The 23997-nt window shown below is 39.1% G+C and overlaps 2 protein-coding genes across 4 annotated transcripts in view; one reads left to right on the top strand and one right to left on the bottom strand.

Moving 5' to 3' along the window:
* The window catches only part of LOC138018948 (craniofacial development protein 1-like), a 12849-nt gene extending 2981 nt beyond the window's left edge, over positions 1-9868 (top strand). The window contains exons 3-10 of one of the 3 annotated variants that reach the window (XM_068865626.1): positions 2105-2251; positions 2745-2882; positions 3183-3399; positions 3639-3706; positions 3818-3928; positions 5483-5552; positions 6323-6402; positions 7234-9868. In XM_068865626.1, the coding sequence (XP_068721727.1) occupies positions 2250-2251; positions 2745-2882; positions 3183-3399; positions 3639-3706; positions 3818-3928; positions 5483-5552; positions 6323-6402; positions 7234-7324 (777 nt within the window). In that variant the 5' untranslated portion in view covers positions 2105-2249 and the 3' untranslated portion in view covers positions 7325-9868. The remainder of the gene's footprint in view (positions 1-2104; positions 2252-2744; positions 2883-3182; positions 3400-3638; positions 3707-3817; positions 3929-5482; positions 5553-6322; positions 6403-7233) is intronic. The other 2 variants (XM_068865625.1, XM_068865627.1) reach the window with 2 other exon arrangements.
* Positions 9869-17889: 8021 nt separating this feature from the next.
* On the bottom strand, positions 17890-23604 carry LOC138019791 (uncharacterized protein C8orf74-like). The gene is made up of 3 exons (XM_068866683.1): positions 23311-23604; positions 19995-20293; positions 17890-18666 (listed from the first exon to the last, which is right to left on the bottom strand). The coding sequence occupies exons 1-3, from the start codon at positions 23558-23560 to the stop codon at positions 18361-18363; spliced, it is 855 nt and encodes a 284-aa protein (XP_068722784.1). The 5' UTR covers positions 23561-23604; the 3' UTR covers positions 17890-18360.
* Positions 23605-23997: the final 393 nt, after the last annotated feature.

Raw genomic sequence — 23997 nt, 5'->3', positions numbered from 1 at the left:
TGGTTATAGATTTCTCCAGAGTCCCAGGTCTTCAGGTCATGATGGTGGCGTTGGTCTACTGTTGAAAAAGAGCCTCAGAATAAAGCAAGAGGAAAGTGTGAATGTGAAATACTTTTGAGTATACATGCTGGTTATCTGCAATACATCAAAGCTTCAGGCTTATCGTCATTTATGGGCCACCAAACTGCGGTACCACTGATTTTTTCATGGAATTTTCTGATCTTTTGGAGGGCTTGTCTGGCTTTAGAAGTTTATTACTGATTTCTGGTGATGTTAACATCCATATGATATGGATCAACCTGAGACTTCCTGTGTACCCATCAAAGTCAACATACGCTTGACTTAATGATCTCTAAGCTATCTGATTCTACATTTTCTGGTATCCACATACCTGATGCTGGGCTATCTGATCATTATGCTGTTCACTGTGTATTTCCACTTAGCAAGCCTCCAAGAGAGGTGAAAGTGATTGTCTATAGGAAACTATGTGCAGTACCGGTAGATATCCATGGAATCTTTTTCAAATGACCTGCTAACTGTCCTACACTGTACATGTCACTACAGCACCTGTAAAATAATAATCTATCTGAAATTACTGACCACTACAACAATGCACTTTGTCAGGTTCTGGACAAACATGCTCCTGAAAAGTCCAAAGTAATTACCATCAGACAAGCTGCGCCCTGGTCTTCAGAGGAAATCACTGCATTTAAGAAGCTCAGCTTATGCAGTACAATGTATGCAGCTTCTGTTATCCTCAAGCAAGGCTGATTATTATGCTACTATTATTTAACAGAACCGCCGTAACCAGAAGGAACTGTTCAAAATAATGGATCACCTACTTTGTCGCAAGACTGAATCTAAACTACCTGATCAGCCACCTGATGAGTTTCCTGATGAATTTGCCTGCTTCTTCATCGAGAAAATTGCTGCCATATGTAGAAATCTTTCCTCTTTTGTTTATCTTCCACCTTAAGTGGTTTCTTCAGTAGTTTCTTCCTTCCTGGAGCCTCTGATTTGGTTGAGTTTGATTCAGTCTGTCTCTGGACCTGATGTTGAGAAGTTGACCAAGTTGTCGTCGGCGAAGTCTTGTGCATCTGATCGGTTACATGCTTTGATGGTAAAGCAGGATCTGCCTGTGCTGTGCCTGTTCAAAGGTTGTGGAAAAAGCTGTTGCTTCGCAAATTTCAAGACACTTGAGAAGAATGAATGATTTGAATAACATCTACGTACCAGTCTGCTTACAAAAAATGCCGTAGTACGGAGTCAGCACTTCTTCATGTGTAAAATGATTTATTGATGGCTCTTGACAGTAGCTGCTCCGTTATTCTTCTCATGTTAGACCTAAGTGCCGCATTCGACACCATTCCACCATATTACATGTATACACACTATCTAACAGATCTGGTATCAAGGGGAAGGTTCTCCAGTGGTTTGAATCACATCTATTGCATCATCATCAAGCTGTAGTTGTAAAATAATGCCAAATCATCATCTTGGTTTTATCAACCTTTCGGAGTCCCACAAGCCTCCGTCGTTGGACCAATCTTGTTTACCCTGTATATTTCTCCAATTGGTGATATTGTTTGACATCATGATATACCGGTATCATATCAGACGTATGCAGATGATACCCAGCTTTATCTATCTTTTCATTCTCAGGATCATGCATGTGCATACCCCCTGTATATGGCAGATGTGAAATCTTCAATAATATTGTGTCAATGATATCAAGATCTGGATGCAGTCTAATTTTTTGAAATTAAAATTAATCATGATAAGACTAAACGTCTTCTCGTTCATCCTAAACACAGATGCCTATTCTTTCCGTTGCTGTTGGAAATGAATTGATTCTGCCTACCAAATCTGCTAGAAATATTAGTGTCATGTTTGATCATAACTTGACCATGGATTAACAAAAATTAACTACCTTGATCTCCAAATCTATCTTTTTTCATGTATTAAGTACATGTAACTTTAGGAAAATCAGGAAATACATAATTTTCTCAACATGCTGTTGAAATCATGGTCCATTCACTAGTCACGTCCAGACTTGATAATTGTAATGCCCTGCTATATGGTGAATCTAAGAATCTCATTACAGGATTTCAACACATCCAGAATTGTGCAGCACGCTTAATTGTGGGATCCAGGAAGTATGATTATATTTGTCCTGTGCTCAAGAGTCTTCAATGGTTGCCTGTCAAGAGTAGGATCGTTTTCAAGACTCTAGTCCTTACCTTTGAGGCATGTGAGTGAATTTATCCCAAGTATCGTCAAGATCTCATTACTATATTCCAACCAGAAATCTTCGATCTGCTTCAAAGTGTCTACTTCTTGTAAAAGTTCCAAACTACAACCTGGAATTGTAGGGAAAAAGAGCCTTTTGTGTTGCAGCGCCATTGTTGTGGAACTCTCTGCCAATTGATATGAGGTCTCAAAGATCATTAGCCACTTTCATGAAAAAGTTGAAGACATTCCCTTTTATTAAGAGTTTTTCTTAATTTCTTACATTATTTCATTCTATTTTTACTTTTGAATCTCAGTGCTTTGGGCATTGTCATGGATACAGCACTATATAAGAGGATTATTATTATTATTATTATTATTATTATCATCATCATCATCATTCCAAATTGAGGCAATACTTGAATAAAGAATGCTGTAGTATATTAAAGAGAGAAGTGATCTGTTCATGCACTTACTAGTATCTATACAAATTAAGCAATTGTCTCTTTTTTTAGGATTCAAACCCATGACCTCTTTGATGCCGGTGCAATGTTCTACCAACTGAGCTATGAAGCCAGTCAGTTGGGAGCAAGTCAGTTTTGTTGGGCTCATGTGTTCCCGCTAAGAGACTTGAAGCCACCTGAATTTTTCAGGTGTCTACAGTATAAGAAACATTAATTGCTTAAGTTGTCCACTCTGATAAGTGCTATGACCACCTCTACAGATGTACCTTTCATCCTTAACCCGTGAAGTGTGAGGATCTCCTTTATTTTTATCTGTAACCTGCACTTCAAATATAACTATACAGTAATACCGTGTTTATTACATTGTTACATTCAAGCTCACCTGTCACAATTCTTATACCACATCTTTGTCCCACTCACAATTCATACCTCTACCACAAGTGAAAAACTGTCTGCAAGATTTCAACTGATTTTCATTTTTTGGTGTAGAAAAAAAGGTGGCATAAGATTGGATGATGATGGAGACAAAGATGATGATAGTGACAGTGAAACAAACAAAAGGAAAAAAGAATTGGAAGAGGAAGAAAGGATGATGAAACAACAAAGAGAGGAAGCAGCCAAGAAAGCAAAAGAACAAGAATTGTGGGCTTCATTTCAAAAAGACACAGCATTTAAGCCATCTTCTAAACCAACATCATCTAAAACTGTAAGATGTGATGGTGATTTGTGTTACAGTTGGAAATTACATGTTAGTGTTGTTGTTTTATTATCTTTGAAAACACTGTTACAAGTGAAAGAAAAAAAAGTCTAAAACAGAATGAAATGCATGTAACTTTGTTATACTGGTGATGACTGATGGCCAATGTGCATCCAGGAGTTCTCCTGCATACACAATGCAGGTGATGCTGAGATTCCAAGTTCTGCAATTGTTTCTCTGTGTTTTAGGTTCCATCCAGTTCTGAGAGTAAAATTTCCATAACAAGAACCTATGATTTTGCTGGTGAAGCAATAAAGTAAGGAATACCACTGTCTTGTTGTTAATTTCTTGTAAGAGAGAGATTAGGATAAGTAATTTCAGTTGTCACACTGAGTACAACCTTTAGCATTTGCTTTTCTTTTTTCAGAGTTACAAAGACTGTAGATTTAGAGTCTAAAGAGGCCAAAAGTGCCAGAACGGTTGAAGACGTAAAGAAGAGTGAAGCATCACCAGTTGTGAAGCCAGTGGGGCTTAGTGGGTGGGTACTGTAGATGTACATAAGGATTATATGAAGTCAATTATCTTATGCTATAGTATTAAGCAATTAGTCTTACATTGTATGCTGCAAGATAATTATTGAAAACGAGATGCTTCCGTGAAGCATACACTGGGTTGCCTGTGGTACGTGTTACAGAAAATCAGAAGGCACTGAATTGTGTGGCATTGAACTACAGCATTCCAGTCTCTAAAAAATAACAAATAAAAGAGAAGCAAGAAACATTGGCTTCTGATAATTTTCAAGTTCTCTCACAACTTCTTTTCACCATAAATTTAAGCGTGCCGTCTGAGCATCTGACAGCTTTCCTATACTAAAGTTCGCTGAAGTATCCCCCGTCCGGCGGGGTTAGTGCCTGGATGGGAGACCAAAACAACATACCCCTCAAAACAGAAGCATCGGACCGAAAATACTATTTAACGCTAACAAATGCGAACTCAGCAAGATACAGATTTGTTAGCTTGCTTTATGCGAAACAAAATTAATGTTGATGCAAAAGTAAATAACTATTGATACACAGTTTTTAGAAAGAGCAGAAGGAAGTTTCCGGGACGGTCGATCGAGAATAAAATATTTACGACATGAAAACAAGATTAATTTTGAACCGTGAATATACTATCAAAATCACTAGTAAGAGTGGTAAATCTGCCGTTAGAATTTTTAAATGCGGGCTTCAAAAAACTTATAACGTGATCCGCAAAAGAAGTCGTCACATGACATAAAAAAGTTGTCACGTGTTTCGTGTAAAGCGCGTTGGCAGTCATGGCATTCAACAAGAAACATTTTTTTTTGGATCACGTGACATCAATTTTCGGATCACACGACAATTTGTTTAAGATCACGTGTTTGAAATCGAACCGCTTCGGATTCAAATTTCCAACGGCAGTTTTACCACTCTACTGGTTGTGATAGTAGAATATAAATAGCTACGATCAGCGACAAACATTTTGGGAGATTTTTGCTATGTTCAAGTAAATCGCAAAATCGAAAGTGACATGGCTGGAATTCAGCGGGCGCCGTGATTAAGTTACCGCGGCATGTTTACTTGGAAATTATCAGCTCACTTTGATTTCGGCTCGACGGGCGATAGATTGTTGTCGAAGTCCATTACTCATCGCTTTTACGATTCCAGGTATGTGTTTATCCAACTGACTTTCCATCATTGAGCTCCATAAGGGTATATTTTGTTTAAAGATCCACTAAAACGCCATTGCAGGTTAAGTTTATCATTCCACTGTGTCCACCGGAGAAATCTACGCATTTCCACTACCCTCTCTATCCTAAGAAAATACGAGCAGAAGGCTCTATGCACGAAGATACCACTTAGCAGGGGAGTGACAGGCAAGACTTTTACCGACACGGAAAAAACGACGAAATGAAACGCAGATTCCGACTGGGTTTGCCATACTGGCAACCCAGTAATCAATTAATTTTTCAATAAGATCAGTGAAAAGGTAGTGATACATGTATCCACATTATAGTTGAATTGTCATGTGATTGTGATTGGTCATTACATGTATGGTTTTGTTTTATCAGAATCAAGAGAATTGGAGGACTCAGTAGTGTTCTTGGGCAAATTTCAAAGAAACCCAAGATGAGTACTTTGGTAAGAATGTAATGTAAAGATCTTTATTTGAAAAATAAAAGAAACACGTCCAGAAACAAAACGTCTGAACTTACAATTTCCTACATATATCTATTTATTATGTATATACAAGACTAAGTGTATAAGTGACTAAGTGACTTGGAATGACTGCCCTGCAGGGATGGCACAGTGGTGAGAGCACTCACCTCCCACCAATGTGGCGCGGGTTGTATTCCCAAACTTGGCGTCATATGTGGGTTGAGTTTGTTGGTTCTCTACTCTGCACCGGGTACTCCGGTTTCCCCTTTTCTCAAAAACCAGCATTTGACTTGATTTGTGCTATTTGTTAATTTCAGTTTATGGTGTCCTGAATTAGTGCTCCAGCGCTAAAACGACTAGACAGTTCCTTTCCTTTCCTAGCCTGGGTAGCTGGCGGTATTGTTGACGTGAAGAATGAGGAGGGCGGTGTGAAATACCAGTATTTCACTGTAAGCATCCCTCCCCGTTCGTCGCTCATTCATTTGCCTCTTGCACTAACAATACCACCAGCTGCACAGGCTATTCCTCTCTTTTCCCTGTTTTTTTACATGTAGTTCAGTGCATCAACAAGTTTTTGGTGGTTTGAAAACTTGAAAGGATATTTATTATTGTAATACCATCAAGAGTATGACTGGACTACAAACCACTGTTGAAGGCTTGATAATGGTCACCTCTGCCCTCAACTGTAGTTTTGCATTGATGTTTTTTAAAGCTCATTATGTACTTGCATCTTTTATCTTTTTGCTGATTAGGAGAAATCGAAACTCGACTGGGACACATTTAAAGACCAGGAAGGAATTCAGGATGAGCTCCGAAACTTTAACAAAGATGGGTGCGTTGTGTTGCTCATTACACAGTACTTTATGTAAACTAGTGTGTTCATTCTTATTGCCATGACGAGTGTTGTGAGGTGATAGGGTCAACCCCTGCTCCAAGAAGGACAGTTTCGCTATATCGATTCAGTAAATCTTAATGTTCATCCATCTCCTTTTCGAAGCATAGAATCTTTACAGTAACTATTTGTCTGTCAGGGATTCATTTTTAAAAGGGACCCTCTATTCCAACAATGAAATAACCTTAAGACTGTGGAAGTGTTTACAATCAAATTTGTTTGAACATTTTTCAAGCGACCAATAATATTGGTACATGTATCCAAATTAAATGAACTTGAGAATTGCCTATGTTTATTTTCAAATTTCTCAAGTGTGGCCATCTTAATAGTGATACATGTATGTTACTGTTACCCTGTTGTTATGAACAAAAGCTCTTTGTTTCAGAACGATAGGAAAACTGTCAGTGCCTGGGAAATTTGAAAACAGAAATGAACAATTCAGAAGCTCATACACAGTACAACCTTTTTTTCAGATACAAGCACTTTTTTTGTAAAATTTCAAACACATTTTAATTGCTAAGTTAACGTTATTTCCAGCGGTAAAATAAAGTTGTTCTTTTGTAGGAGTGGAGGTTCTTCAAAAAAGCAAATGTGGTTTTGTTTGTTTTCTGGCCAAGAAACACATAAGAATGTGAAGATACAATTAAGTGACTGTCATTATACTGTTTCAGGAGTGAATTTTTTTTTAATATTTTCATGCTTGTCACTTAGTGGACACTTTTGGGTGCCATTCTATATATCATGGAATGTCTTTTTAAATTGCACTTTCAGTTATTTGGAAAAACAAGCATTTCTTCAAAGAACAGATGAAAGACAGTTTGATATTGAGAGAGACGTGCGCAAAGGAACAAGGAGAAAATGATCCTTTTTATTTTCCTGTTAACTAACTTATTTAAGTCCAAGTTTGTAATGTCGTAATCTTATTTCCGACTCAGTTTCATTAACAAGTAAGCACAGGTTAATAAGAACTGTCTGCCACATAAATACAGCATAAATTTCAGATTTCTGGAATGTCTTGATAACGGAAAGGAACTTGGCACATGCAGCAGCATGAAAAGGCTTTAATTTTCTTTGTTTAGTGACTAGTTCTGCTTTCCTTTGTTAAAAATACCCAGTTCCATATAAATTAGATGTCACTGGTAGAAATATAAATGAGTCAGGGAGTGAATTTGTCACGCCTCCTAAAGATAGTTGACTTCTTTTCACTCTTTTTCTTAAGGGAAAACCATTGTTTTTGACTTGAGTCAGTAGAACTGCAGACACGAAGTGTAGCCTTTTTCATTCATTCATTATTGGAGACATCAGTTTCGCTTCGCGTCTGCATGAAACGTCAAATAGCAGACTGTTGTTTTTTATAAAAGGTTGACAATTCCCTATCCTAACTCGTCTCTTTTCTTTGAGCAGTTGCCCTACAGTATGTACCCTGCCGGTGCCAGAGGCCTTCTCGCTGTCTTACTCTCATAGACGCTAAATCCGGCCGACAATTCGGAAAGCGCGCCTCTAGAAAACCCAGGTTATACTGTATCATAACAATTTTTTCGAAATAAGAAATGTAATTGAAACAAATTTTTATTTTTTGGCAAATCTCAATCAGTGCCTGCATGGCGTGTGCCCATAATATCAATTTGAAACAAGTACAAATATTAAACAATTATTGGATGAGGTTTTTGTGATATTCGGAATAACCGATTTGTGATATCCGGAATAACCGATCATTAAAAAAGACCCTATGTGAAGAGGCAACCCTTAACTATCTCTAAGTGAACAGCTTTTCAAAAACTAACTTGCAATTTATTTCTTTCTTAACCACACTAAAGTATCGGTTGCTCAAATGCAACGCTTGATCGTTTCTTAAAGGAAATGCCTCAAAGTAATCTTTTAACATTCTTTAAAGGCAATACCTTTAAATATTATTAAAGACTGTGCCTTTAACACATAGTTCAAAGCAGCGTCTTTAACATTCTATAAAGGCCACACTTTAAATATTCCTTTAATAGCAGGGCCTTTAACTTTTAATATTCCTAAAAACCATGGACCTTTAACGTCCATTAATAGCTAGCACGGCCTTTAATCTTTAAAGGTCATGCTTTCAACATTCTTCAATGGCCATGCCGTTAACATCCTTAAATGCCCTCTTTTTAACATTCCAGTTCGTAAGAATAGGCGGTTATGAGCCTTAAGCAAAGACAATGGTAACGCCAACGTCAACGATATTAATATGACGCTATCGCATGTATATTACCGGGCAAGGCATTACAAAGGCGTTACAAAACTGATTGACCTCTTGGATGATCAGAAAACGTTTTTATCTTTCGGCGCCTTTACACAAAAATATGAAGTAAAGACAACTTTTATTGATTATTATGGCCTAACACATGCTTTGGGTCCACTAAGGACAAGAATTATAGCGCTCGGGCCGCGGAAAATCAGGTTGTCAACGGGTACGATAGCCTCGAAAACATAACAAACGCATCGCTTCACAATATTATTGTCAAAAGCAAATTCCTACCCCCTAACACACAGAATGGAATGTTAAGCCAGGGTGTGAAAGCTTTGGACACGACTAAGGAAGTCAAGCTTGTCATGTTTCAGTTTAAGATAAACCACAACATTGTCTATACTAAAGATAAACTTATGAAAGCTAAAATGAGTACCAGTAACAAATGCTACTTATGTAAGCTTAGCACGCATACCTTACAGCATACTGAGCATAAGTTGGTAGACTGTTCCTTTGTCCAAAGTTTCTGGAGATACTTTCGCACATGGTGGTTTATCATGACTAAAGTAAATCTTAACTTATGTAGGGTGTCGATTCTGTACGGTTATTCTCATCCTTCCAAGTTCAAAACTATAACAAATCTTTCCGTACTCGTGGCAAAATATTTCATCTATAGGTGCTTCTTAAACGAGGAATCATTAGATTTCGAGCTCTATAAATTACTACTGCGCGAGAAAGCCCTAACGGAACAATTGATTTCCTCCAAAAATAACACTACCACTGATTTCAACAAAAAATGACAACCTCTTATTTCAAGCAATTTCATTTCTTGCACAGTCTGATTTGGTTGCACTTTTATCACCCTTTCTCGTATTTCTACTATTTTCATTTCTAAAACCTATTACCTATTTATTCATTTATTATTATTGTTATTATTATTTTTAAATCTCATTAAGGACATCTTTTATTCAACAGAACCTATAGAGTAATGCAGCTGTAAATAAATATTAATTAATGCGTTATGTTAAGCTAAGTAAGATGATTTTGTAAGTAGCTTGTGACACGAAGTCGTGTTGTTAGTAGCTAACGAAGAGCATTGCAAGTACAGTATTGTAAGTAGTGTATTGTATATAGTGCAGTGTAGTGTAGTATTTGTTTTGAAATAAATTTTAAAAGTTAAAAAAAAAAGTGCATTTCGCGATCATTCCGTCTTGTTCATCATGTACAGTACGGGCGAACAATCCTGTGAGTGGATGGGTACGGACGGTTTTAAACAAAAATAGAAGATGGATGGTTAGTCTATATATGCCCATGTTGTCGTTGTCGTTTAGAGGAGTACGGAAAAGAAATGCACGTAAATTCGCGCAGTACGGACATTTTTACTTTTTTAACCAATCATAATCTTGCTTTGTGGCATTGTCGTTGCCGTAGCCCTCCTCTTTGCTTAAACTCCCAGGTGGTCTGCTGCTATTTTGTTTATTAAATGTCAATGGAGATTGAATACAAATCCAATTAAAATTAATCCTTAATTAAATGCGCGTTGTGTAAGGGTACACTTGTCAACAATGATCTTTTTTCCTGTGTGTGGATTCAGAAGTATTCCGAAACAAGGAACAACTTCCCCATCGTCTCCTATTTTGCTTTTTCGGACTATTTTTCGTTAGGGGGATGGGTGGACTTATATTTATGTTAGTGAAATAGAGTAAACTGCTTTGCGGTACTTAGTTATTTCATATAGCAATTGAATTAGTTCACTGGAATTCGTTTTAACCTGTTCATCGCACTCATGTCCAATACACACGAACTGAGTCGGGTCGTTCAACGTTCAAGTCAACCCTACTATCGGAAGTCAGGTCGTGATATGCGAAATGGAAGTAAACTAGATTGCCAGAAGTGAAGATTTCAATAATCCTCTTCTTAGCGGATGGTGACGGGTCGTACGACCCGACAAGGACGGTAAGACGACCCGACTATTTAGCAGTCAGGTGATGACAAACGGTTGCGCTAACTTGCACGGTGCGGTGCGCTAGAAATGTATACGCCTCGTTCTTTATGTCACGAACGGAAACAAGCGCACTGAGAAATAGGCGTGCTACATTTCAATGTACCTCGTTCTTTAAGCTTTGAACCAGAACAAGGCTACACATGCATATACTTCGTTCTATAAGCCATGGGTCGACACAAGCGCGATAAGAAACCAGCACACTAAACATGTAAATAGCTCGTTTGTTAAGCCATAATGCCGAACAGGCGCGTTGAGTAACAAGCACGCTACAGATGCACATAGCTCGTTCTATAAGCCATAAGGTGACATACGCGCCCTGAGAAACAAGCACGCTAAACAAGTAAATGATTCGTTCAAATAAGATGCTACAAAGTAGTTTTTACAAGATATTGACATTTTGGTTGATTCTACAGGTCTAAACGTCGCGCAAGGACCGCGTCTAGTCTTCTCCCATAGAACAAAGATAGATCGTCCCCTTGTTTATTTGGAAAATTTAGCTTGCTGGACGAGGCTTGGAAAAATAAAGAAGAGGAAATTGATTAATTATGGCGATAGCATCAACGGTTCAATGTCCTTGTTCCTAATTTATTTTAGCAATATCCTCCCCTCAGTAATTCTGTTTTAGCGCTTGTTCAGCGTCGTTATCACGTTGATTCATTGCGTTCCATTGACTGCAGTGTCAAGGATTGAAGTCAGAAATTGGGACAGCTTTCTCGGCCGGTATTGTCAGTTCGAAATTCATCAAAAGGAGCTTATATCAATCGGAAATCATCATCCAAGAGTATGGTCATTATAACATATACGTCAAGACTTAAAAAAATTGGTCCAATCAACGATCATGAGTACTGGATCAAAATACTTGGATTAAAGCGAGTATTGAAGCGTTTGATTCCTCAAACGCGCGACATCTTTTTAGTTTCCTTCCCAAAACAAATGTACAAGGGAGTACACAGTGATCACAGATCACAGCAAGTGGTTCACCAGGTACTCTAATCCAGACGCCACTTCGTGGAAAAGCACAGATCCGTAGCTCTCAATGCCACAAAGATACGTCCGGTTCATCTTTTTTATAAGACTGTCTCGCATTTTTGAGAAGAAGAAGAAGAAGAAGAAGAAGAAGAAAGAGGAGATAACTTGATTTAATGAGGGTAAATCATTTTACAGTTAGAACTGACAAACTAGTGGCCAATGGCTAAAAACTAAAATAAAGTTGACTTAAAAAATAGATAAATGGTCAAGTGCTATATATGATTGCTTAAGATAATTTACATAATTTTTCTGTAAAAGCTTTACATTCTGACAAGATCTAATATTAATAGGGAGCCTATTCTGTTACTGCTGCGACTGCAAAAATGCCTTCCTCCCTCTGTTTCACGCGAGTTTTTCGGGCATCTCAGGTTTATGCTTCCATGCCTCGACTGCCTCGTAGAAATATCACTAATCCGTTAAACTAGAAGCGCTAAACAAGAGAATACGTAGATTTATATTTACAGATTACTTGTTCTACCACGATGGTCTTCTCACTAAAGACATCTTTATGCAATTAGCGCATTCAAAACGTCCTAATATTACTGTACAGCCGCTTTTCTTTTATTGTGTCTGTAAATATGATGTATTTTGTTGCATATCCGTACATGTTATATATTTTAGCCTTAAATGTAATGTCTCGAAGACATTATCTCTTGCAGCGACTGAAATTTGAAATGAAATCAAGTTTTTATGTATGTATGTACGTTACCTTTAGCAATGCGCGTGCGTACACTTTGTAATCCTCGATTCTAGTGCGTACCATATGGAACATACAATGACTTTGGAGGAGAATATAAGGCGATGCATATCTTACGTTAAATAGACAAGGGCGGAGTTGAGCTGTGAGTACGAAAGGAATCTGTCGTATATGGTTTAGGGGCCGACATTTCTCTCCCTCACTGCCTACCGGTGGTTAGAGGTAGGTACTGAAAGCAGCGAAGCAACAACCACGTCGCGGGCTCTGGTAAAAGCGAGGCGCGGGCCGAAATCTCGTGCGTAATCGTCAAGGTACCACGCTCCGGCGCGATGTCCAGGAGGTACCGCTACTATCCCTTTTCCTCTCTCGTTCCAACATTTGTGCATGCGTAACATCTGTGCATGCGTAAATGTTCTGGCGCTCCGATATGTACCATACGCAGTAAAAGTAAAAGCAGTAAAAGCTAACCGTTTTAAAACGAGTGCTTAAATTTAAATATTGCTTCTCAGCGCTATTTGAAATGGGTGCTTTATAGACTTAAATACTGTTTATCAGCGCTATTTGTAGGCAGTCTGTAGTTGTCATACACCTTCTGAAATGCTAAGCCCAACACTAGATAGATCACCTACTTCAAGGTCACGCCTTTCTTCGGCTATACAACTATGCATTGCTCAGGTATTCATGCAGGCGAATACCATAGGAACAGTTTCAACTTTGTTTTTCCTCTTCCCTACTTAACCGGAACTGGACCAACAAAATCAACAGAGATGTTGGTGAATGCCTCAGTCACATTTGTGCCCTCACTGGAGGAAGCAGTGCCACGATCCGTGAAGCTGGCTGAACTTTCCTTCTCCCGCAAAACCACTCATGCTCTTTCACGTACACGGATCTCCTCCCTATCTCCCTGGTTCGTTTTAGGAAGCAGGGATAGCTCAGAGGTGACAGCACTCGCCTTCCAACAGTGTGGCCCAGGTTTGATTCCCAGATTCGGCGTCAGATGTGTTTTGAGTTTGTTGGTTCTCTGCTCTGCTTCAAGAGGTTTTGCCCCGGGTACTAGTCAAACCTGGACATAAGTGGGGTACTCTGGCTTTCCCTGCTCCTCAAAACCAACCTACGATTTGATATTAGTTGCTTGATTTGATGTCATTTTTGTACAGTGTCCCCAATTAGTGCCTCAGCGGTAAAGACAGTTGACACTCAAATAGAATTCACTAACTAAGCGTTCCTGCATGATTGCTGTCTTTGTGCGGTCTCTCCATAATCAATCTCGTTACTTGATCCTTCCTTGGAAGAGTAATAATGTCGCGCTTCCCAGGCAATATGATTTGCCAGTCTCCAACGGCTATTTCCACATAATACCCGACCACTTAGTAAAACTGAAAATACTAGTAGCATCTTCCAGCTAGACGGTAACTGCCTCGTCCCCGCTCCTTCGCACCTGCCACCAGTTCCCCCTGCTCGTGCTCCACACTCGCTAACGGTTCTCGCTAGCTTCATTGAAAAGCCACGCTTCTCCTGTACATGCTTGCGACATCTCCTCAGGATAACATTCTTGTTGTACGTGATGAAGCACCATAACATATTTACTCCGTTTTGCAAAAAAGGGTGCCACAAAGGCCAACACACAGAAATTCAAACCACTCGAAAATCGGTCTGGATGTAGCCTTGTATTTTTCCACGTCATCTGTGGCAAGGATATTTCCTTCCTGGTGGGTTTAACATTTCTTGCGGTCGAGTCAGTTACTCAGGTTCGTTCCATGTGCGATAATTGGCGAGCAAATTTGCTGTCATTCCTCTGCTTAACTTGTCTTGACTATCAGAGCAGAAGATCCGTTTTTCCTTGGTGAGACCAAGAGTCTGTCCCGCTATTTCTGCAATTTGCAAGCCAACAATGGTTGCCATCAGCTTTAAGAGAGGTATGCTGATGGATATAGGTGGCACGGCCTTGGCCTTTAACATCACAAAAGGAACAGTTTCATGACTCGACTCATACTGCTGCCCAGCTTGAAGCTGCGAGGGCTTCTCCCACCGTCTGACCAGACCCCTGGCGCTCCTTCTTACGCCAATCAGTCGGAGCTTAGAGCCGGTAAACTGCCTCGTCACATGTTGTGCCCTCTCCAGTTTGTGCTAAGGCCTGGGCGAAAAGATAAGGAGACACTGGGCTGCCCATACGACGGTGTCCCCCTGGGAAAAGGAAGAACCAACACAACTTGGGGCTAGTTCCACTACAGAAGCTGCCGGAAGGAAGTGCTGAGCACCTGCCATCCGCCTTAGGGCTCCACTTCGGATTTGTCCTGTCAGTGGCGCCAGTTCCACCGCATGGAGGCCAGAAGTTGGACTTAGCTCACTTATGTCCAGAAATGCACCTAATTAGCTGCACGTCCAATTTTGACATCCGACACGAAGTGTCCCTTTAAGTCTAAGCAATTGCTACCTATTTTCAACAAGGTAAGGATAAAGTTTAGCATTATTTTTAGCTTTGGGTAAATGCAGCAGTTAATCTTTACTTAAAGAGCAGCATTTGGGGGACACTTTGTGACATTTTTTGTCCGTATTCTGTGACACGAGTGATGTTGAAGTAGGGAAGAGCAAGGGGACACTTCGTGACGCTTATTGAAATCCGAGTGCCTAATTATGTGCATTTCTGGACATATCTGACTTAGCTGACTGAGGCTCTTAGAGTCGCACGGCATTGGGAGCATTTCGAGGGGTTGTGAGAGCCCAGCCTCACAAGCCACTCCCCGGCTATGCTTGAGAATACATATAATGTCATACACACTCTTGGGAGGATACCTTTCCAAGGACTTTTTAGGTACCTCCATGACGAATTTGGACAACAAATCGTTCAGTGACAGAGCACCCATTTTTAGTTGTCTGAACTCAAGGCTTGAACCCCATCTACTTCGTAGTACTTAAAAAGTCCACTGCAATCTAAAACCCGCCCTTGCACTCTCTTAACCTCTGCCTTTTGCAAGAAATGTTCACAGCCACCTTAATCTTAGATTTAGTTGAAACTGGAATGGCCTCGTTAACCAAATCACTTCATTGGGACGATGTGATTCTCACTCGCTCTCCATCATGCCCTGTTATGTAAATTTACTAAAAAGACCAACCTTTTTAACTCACCCAAATATTGATAAAATAATCACATTACCTTCACACTAAGTAAACAAAATTGAGAAACTTCAAAGATCCCGGTACCTCGATCTTGGACAGAAAAACCAAATCAAACTGACTAAGAAAGCTCACCTGGCAAGTCACATATCTTTTAACATCTTTCGAGCTCTGACAATGAATGGAGAGACAAAACCCAAAAGGATCAAACAGTGTTGATGTACGACTCAAAAAACGTCTTTAAGTCAAGCATTCATGCACGTATGTCATCGGGTGAGGGATACACTACGAATGTGAACTGATCTTCCTTAGACTCCCAAGAAATCCCAAGCGTTTTTACAGCTGGCATCAGTTGAGCTTCAAGATGTAGATTGATTTGGTATTTCTTTCAGCAGGTCTGCACAGTTGTTAATCCACTAAGCCACTTCCTTGGCGTCATAGCAACTCGCTTCCAAAGTGTACTGAAATCATGGTGCAGCGTAATAGCCTCTTCAATTCTTCCCACTGAATGTAAGCTGTCGTCCATGTAGGTACTCTTGCACACTGTTTCAGATGCCCTGGGCAATTCCCTGGGATTTTTCTTAGCATTATGCTATGCCACAAGCTGAGCGAAATAAACACAACTCGCTTCAAGTTGTATACTTTGGGTGGGGCATCTGTGATCGTGTGTCACCACAAAAAAACTACGAACCAAGGTAAGAGGGCTGCACATGCACTTGCAGAGACATTTGTGTAATATCACAGACTTGAGCTACTGGCGATCGTGTAAATCTGACAAGAACATTGACGAGATCATTTTGCAGTTTTAGCCCTTGGTGAGAACCAAGGTCTGACCTTGCTTGTACTCGTATCTTGCCTAACAACGGAAGTGTGGAAGACACCAGACTTGCACTGCTTCTTCATTTTCTGTCTAAACTTCCTCAATGTACCCTTTGTTGTTTAAAAGTGTTGATCACCTCTTGTTAAGCCATTGTTATCTCAGGCTGCCTTGCCAATTTCCGCTCCGTGCTCTCCAAATGAGTTCATGTCATAGCAAACTTAGTTTCAAGAGGTGGAGCAGTACACTAATCCATGGCAGCCCCACTATGTTTCCATCAGAGGTTTGTTTGAGTTACCTCAGATTCTTGGGGACAACCAAATGCATGTGACTGATGCTCCTCAATGTCCCACATTTGTTTCATCATGTCGTCTAGCGGTCTTTCTTTACAAGCAAAGAACAAAAGTTGATTAATTTCACGTCCAGAGTCTTCTTGGAATGGGCCAATGCTAGTTCACCCAAGTGGTGTTAGCCTGGCGATGGGTTCTCCAGGGCTGCTTGTAACTTCCTTTAGTGAACAGTCGAAAGATTTAATGATCCCCGCACTAATCTGGACAATTTGGGCAATAGTCTCTTTTCGTCTTGGCTGTGGCTCAAGACGAAACTTTCGAATGGAAAATCACCTCCATCCCTGATTATTCCAGAAAATCAAAGCAGAACTCTTGCATTTCTCCTTCGATTCACTCGCTACACAATTCCATTCAAATATTATTCTCCGCAAAGTTTCTTTCCAAGCTCACTTAGATGTTGAAATTTCGAGATAAACTAATCCAAATTGCCGTGGACCCACGGTAATAAAAACTAACCCGACTGGGGGTAACCAGCTGCCTTCTAATGACAAGCAAACCGAGCTGCTCTCGGGGTCCCCTTGACGCTGGCAAACAAAAAAGAATACATTGCGGCAAAGAGCTACCGGTAGATCAATTTTATCCACAGAACATTACATTTTATTACCAAGTGAGCTTTCGCACGAAAACATTATATCTGCACACGTTAAGATAACATGTTATCTTCACACGTGAAATTATCTCTGTTGCTATGGTTACATATACAAATCGCGCCTTTCAATGCGGCAAGTACAAAACACAGGTCACAGGTCATTGTTTTACAAATACAGAAAGTATTCTAAACATTTATAAAAGCTAACCTTATGCCTAATTTTAGGCTAATTAGGCCTAAGGTTTGCATTTATGATTGTTTAGGATACTTTCTGTATTGGTAAAACAATGACCTGTGACTGTGACCTGTGTTTTGTACATGCTGCCTTTCTATGCCTTTCGTGAAATGATTTAGTATTTCACCGGCTCGTTCGCTGCTCTCATTCGTGAAATATCTTTCAACACTCGAAGAGAAATTTCGTATCTCCGCGTAGTCATGTAATATCCTCTATTTATGCCGTTTGAAACAAACGTTGTGCTCCCATACAAACCTTTGTAAATGGCGTCTTTGGAACACAACACCGCTAAAAAGTCACTTACCTCTTCATGTCATGGCAGCAGCATAGCAGAACACTGGTGACCGCAAGTAACAACAACAAAGCAACAAATCATATGACAAAATACTCCTGCTGACAATCATTACAGATATCTTGGGAAGGCCATAATAAAGTGAGTTACAATAATATTGTTTTCTTCAATTTCATTTAACTCTGAACTGTTCCAATAAATTGTTCAAAACAACCAGTGTAATCAGTTTCCATTTTATGTCATAAGGTATAACCGAGAATGAGTGAAACAGTCAAAAGGATAGAAAAACATTATCCAAGATTAACAATTTAATAAAAATTCGCACATTGATTGTTCTTATACAAAGCTCTGAAATTTGAACTCATCTTGCAGGTGTCTGTTCTTATCTCAAAATACCTTAAACCGCAACCCCCTCACAACCATGAAAACTTGACGCAAAAATGCAAGTGAATGCGTCAAAGGTCACATACAATAAGATATGATGTATAAACATGATTTTTACAACAAGTCAGTTGTCATTTAGGTCACGTGTAGAATATCCCAAAAATCAGATCACTTTTTTCCTGACTTCACGATACTTCGACGGACAGGTGTTGCAGATTTTTTTTCTTCTTTATTTACTTCCTCCCCAATATTAGTTCGATGAAACCTGAATTCTAAGGAATCGTGTAGTTCATGTATTTTTTGACCAAGTGAAACACTGGTTACAGCAGCTTTGCCAGCGGTAACATTGCTAACAAATGCTACCAAATTATCCTTTGTTAAATGCTCTGAAGGGAATGATTCAAGTTTATCCAACTGTTCATTAAGATGGTGCATAGCATGTTGCATTTCCTCTTCAAACTGAGCTGTTCTTTCCTGTTAAGACATGAAAACAATTATGATAACAACAATAATAATAATAAATAAATACTTAGCATGCACATTTCTGACACTCAATGCACTATAACATCACATAGGTCTAAATTAATTTGTGGTATATACTACTACAATTAAATAATACTAAAATTAAGATACAGTTATATGGAAAGTCGTAATATCGTCGGAAGAATGTCTCAAGGTTACTTTTAAATGTAAAACGGTGTACATACATGTCTAGAGACTACAAAAAACAATTTTGATACAATATTGGGTAAATTTAAGGTCAAGAAACAAATTTTAAAAAAACATTGTCTCTGAAAGGCGGAGCTATGAATGGGGTCTGCTAACCACATACTGTTCTTATCAAATACCCAATATTTGTTAACATCTGTCAGAGCTAATAGGATATATTTTGAAACATGATTCATTACAGAATACTGCCAAAACCGTCTGAACGACCTTGACTTTTTACCAGGCAATATCATTTCCATAACGTGGCAAGGAATAAACAAATTTCACCGAAGGAGAGTTTAAATATGAAGGAATTTCCGGGCAAAAATAGGAATGTATCTGCTTGTCATTAGATGTGATATTGCCATGGTAATGGCCATAATCCAAAAATTAAAAACCAAAAGATAAGCATTGTTATATCGGTACCCATACTGGTAAATCTCTTCAAGGAGAACTTCAAGAGAAATTAAGTAGGTTTCCTTTTGTAACTCATGCCTTGTAGTAAGGGTATTCGCAAATACTCTAGGGAGCCACCTTAATACTGTGCATGTTCATTGGGGTATTACTAAAACATGAAACAGCAAAACACCAAAACACTATGTATGACTCCACCATACATAGCCTGCGGACAGGCTCCCGCTTGGGTTTAGGGCGAGTTAGCCGAGTATAGTCTAGGGCGAGTGGGACGAACCGAGAGCGGTCTGGTGATGAGGGAGTCCCACTCGCTTCGCTCACGCATTCAAGCTTCACTCGCCAAAATTTTTTTCGCCCTTGCTGGAAGCCTGTTCGCAGGCTACACCATACAGTGAATACTAACCAACAAAGGTTGGATTTTGACATAAATATCGTTTTAGACCTGTAGTTTAAAACGTCATTGCTCTTAATCTCAATCTTAATCTGAATCCTAATCTTAATCTCAATTAATTGGGAGCAATAATTAATTAGGCCTAAAACAATATTTAATCTCAAACCCAACCTTTGCCAGTTAGTATTCAATGTAAGATTGGGTCATACAGTGTTTGGGTGTTTCGGGTTCACTGTTTCATGGTGTAGGAATGTCCTGTTCATTGATATTTAACCGGATTGAACTTCACCTGGCTTCGTTGATGCTCCATTTGATCAATCTGTTTCAGTTTCTGTTGCACATCCCACAGGCTTTTTGGCAAAGCATGTCTCATAGTTAATGTCCTCAGCGGTGGTTCTATTGTATAGTTAAGCTCTGTGGTTTCCTTTGTTCTTTCCTGTGTCAGCACAAACTGGTATAACTTGTAATGTTGAAAAACTGTCAAAAACATGTAATCTACTATGCTCTTGAGGCTGCTTTGGCGGAAGTGGTTTTTATTACAGCTGAGCTCATCTTTGAACATAAGTACAGCCTCTACCACTGATTTTCCTGAAAAAAAAGTTAAACATGCTACAAGTATGAACCAAAACGATAGCTGCAAGATAATTAAATGCAAAATGGCATTGTAAAGTTATGACATCTTACTAATGTTGGATTGGATGTCAACTAACCAAATGGTGTTCAACCATCCTCGAGGCTTTGAAAAACTATTAAAATTTCACAGGTACAGTGTAAACACTGAGGTCAAAGTTAAAATGTTGTTAAAGTGTTAAAATGTGATGTTATATTTCTTTCCCATTCAAGGGTATGATGATAAATAATTAAGTATTGAAGATTGTACTGCTCAATATCTCATAAGTAAGGTACTTGTGTCAAAAAATGGCATGATTCTGAATCTGAAGTAAAAGACAGTGGAAATTTGCACAACCCTCCCACACAACTCCAATGTTTGCTTAGAGGAAGGTTCCTTTCCTTGAGATTATGGTTACAAAAACCCCAGAGAATAACGCAAGGATGTCAAAGAGCTGTGTGCAAGATGATGATGTTGATGATCTACTAAAAAGAAGCTAAAAAATGAAATCAATGACACTTTCCTGAAGCCTTAATTAGAGTACATGTACATAGTATCTCTGAATAAAACATGGCTCATCAGAATTTGTCTCGAGTCAGTTACCTACATGCAGGGGTTTCATCAATGTTTGAAGCAGGGGGGCATATGGGTTTAACACGCGGGCAAAGTAATGTGGCATTCCCTCCTAGGGGGGGTCTGGGGGCATACTGATCCCGAAAATTTTGAAATTCTTAAGTTGCAGAAATGTGTTTTCCTGCATTCTGAAGCCCCAAAATAATGTTCTTCAACCACAGAAATATCACACAAGAAAATTAGTTCATTAATGTGACACAAAAAGTGCAGTCACATCTTGGCCTTTTCTCAGATGGAGGCATCTGACTTGTGCCACCGTACATGTATGTAGCAAAATACACATTGGGACATCTCAGCTGGTCTTTAATGGAGGGCAATTGTTTTCGCAATGTGTGATAGGGTGATTCATTCCGAGTTGAATGTGGCTTATGAAATTGAATGCAGTTTATGAAATTGTGACATTTTGACAGCAGAAGGTAGATCAAGAAGAGGCCAAAACTGTATTTTTTTAATCAATGTTTGTATTTTTACAAAAAATTCTTTTGGTGAAAGCAGCTGGGCCAAGTCGTGTTGTGCCTGGGCCTTAAAGACCGTGCATACTAATTCAAAGGTATTTTAGCCCTGCTTTATGATTATGCAGGAAATGTAGATCTTAACAGGTGTTATTGAAATCCAAAAAGAACATTGGGGGTAACCACACATTTTTCAAAGATAATTCATGAATAATATTTGTAAAAAGCTTAAAATAGAAAACAATGTATGGCGTTCTTTCTCAAATTGAAGCTTTTAAGCTTTTTTTGAGAGATAATTAACATTTTCTCTCAAAAATGCATGGTTACCCACAATTTCGTTTTGGATACCAAGAGTACTTACTAAGCTCTACTTTCTCCGGTAGTTTTTGATGAAATGCGTGAATTCGGCTAAGGCAAGGTCATTTGTCACCTGACCTTAACTGGGTAAAACAACAAAGGGTTTGAATTATTATCCCTGGGTTTGTAACACTAAAGTTTCACCTGAGGGGCAGAGGAAAGTTTAAAATGTAACCCTGTACAAATGTTACATTCCCCGCTACGTCCTGGGGCTGGGGGGCCCTGGTTTCAATTGACTAGTGCATAACTACAAAAACAGACAGACGTCAAATTGAAGGAGTCCAAGTGCTGAAACTGATAAACTGTAAACTGGTAAGAGCCTTTTCTGCTGGAGATTGAATGTTGAAGTGGAATGGAATGGAATGCAAGTTCAATAGACATTTTCACGCTTTCTGACGCAATATTGGTCCATGTGTTCTAACTACTGGGCTCAAAATTCCTTAATTTTCCTTAAATAGACCTTTTCACGGTTTCTGACGCCATTTTGGTTGAGGGGCAACTACGGTTTAAATTACTGTACAAAACCGTGAATGAATTTTGGCCAAATTCAAACCTCTGTAACTCCTCTGCAAAAAGGCAGATTTCAAAAATTTTAAAATATTTTTATAATCACTCAACAGAAAATTAGATCATTGCACAAGGCACAACATCTAAAAATCTCCTTATGTCCCTTTCATATTTCACCGGAATTTGCATACTTTTGTTTACAAGGGTTTATATGAAATTTAAAAATTTTGTTTATAGCTTGATTCTGATCATCATACAGTACTTCACGAAAATAATCTCAATAGAAGTGCTTTTTGACAAGTCTTTCTTCTTGCTAACTACAATCGTCAGACCTTAAAGGATTTATATAATGGTTCAAAGTCGGCAAAAGAGCATACATTCACTGTAATGCACCTGTCAATGTAAATCTGTGGGGGGGGGGGGGGGGGGGAGTGCGGGCAATAAGCGAGGATTTGATGCCTGAGACTACCTCCCTGGTCGGGCTGCTGATCGCAAAGTGACCCAAGGGAGAGGACATTTGACTTTGACCAAAAGAAGTCTGGTCTCAATTCAAACACGGTTACCAAGTCTGTCCCTAAGTCATGCTACAGTTGGAGAAAGTTTTTATTTGTTTTCCATAATCTGATAATTTAAACTGTGACCTAAGCAGATATTGTCTATTTCGAGAAAGGTGTTATCCTTAAGTTCCCATGTGATTGAAGTTGAATTCCACCACATGGTCAGAGTATTTTGTGGGTCACTTATCTGACCTGTTTCGACATGCTGAACATATAAATCATGAACATACCCTGTTTCAAATGTTCTTTGTATTTGTTTTATGTAGTATTATAGTATTGTTTGTTCAGATTCTTTGCCTCAGGGTGGGGCTTTTTTTGACACTTATGATTTATCCCCCCCCCTCCCCCTGCGGGATTTACATTAATAGGTGCATAATAAATTAAGCCGTGTTTCCCCACAACCAATATGGCGTCAGAAAGCAAGAAAACGTCTATTGAACTTGCAGTTCATCCTGTAACTTGAAATTGTATCATACGTGTGGTGCTTACCTTCTGCTTTGCTTAATAGCCTTTTAAAAACCTCAAAGAACGACGAAACTTCCGGCCAAAGAAATCCACGATTTATCGAGTAACACAACATTTCGTAATAGACGTCAAGTAAAATGGCCGTCTTTAAATCATCCTCTTCGTCAAAATCTGGAAATTTGAGTAATCTCGCCAGCATTTTTTTCCTTTCTGTAACATTTGAATTCCGAAAAACGTCCTGCAATCCCTGCAAACCCCTCTCATGAAGCGCCATTTTGTAGACACCCAAGGAGTCACTGTTGCTCGTTGCTATGACATCCGTCTCCCATTTTTGCCAGTTGAGCCCCGCGGTATCCGTTTCAGAAAGAGCGGAGGTGGGTACCTTAAGTAGGGTTATTAAAGTGTATCATAATAGTGTTTAATCATATGTAATACATAAAATGTTATGTATAGACATGAATGGCTATGCATATCCATTTATAATCATGTATATCCATGTATATCCATGAATATCCATGATTATACCTGAGTTTATGAGTGCGGCAATTGTCGCTCAGCATAAAATCGTTGGCGCCCGGAAATCACATCACTTTCCGGTCGTTTCTTATAACAAATGGAAGGTTGAGAATTTATAAAACAATTATTCCATTCGTCCTTGTTGGATACGAGATTGGTAATAGCCAACGAGGCACCTAATTGCTAAACACGACT

Source organism: Montipora capricornis, chromosome 10 (assembly GCF_036669925.1).
Source record: "Montipora capricornis isolate CH-2021 chromosome 10, ASM3666992v2, whole genome shotgun sequence".
Taxonomy (NCBI): Eukaryota; Metazoa; Cnidaria; class Anthozoa; order Scleractinia; family Acroporidae; genus Montipora; species Montipora capricornis.
This window is presented reverse-complemented; position numbering and strand designations above follow the sequence as displayed.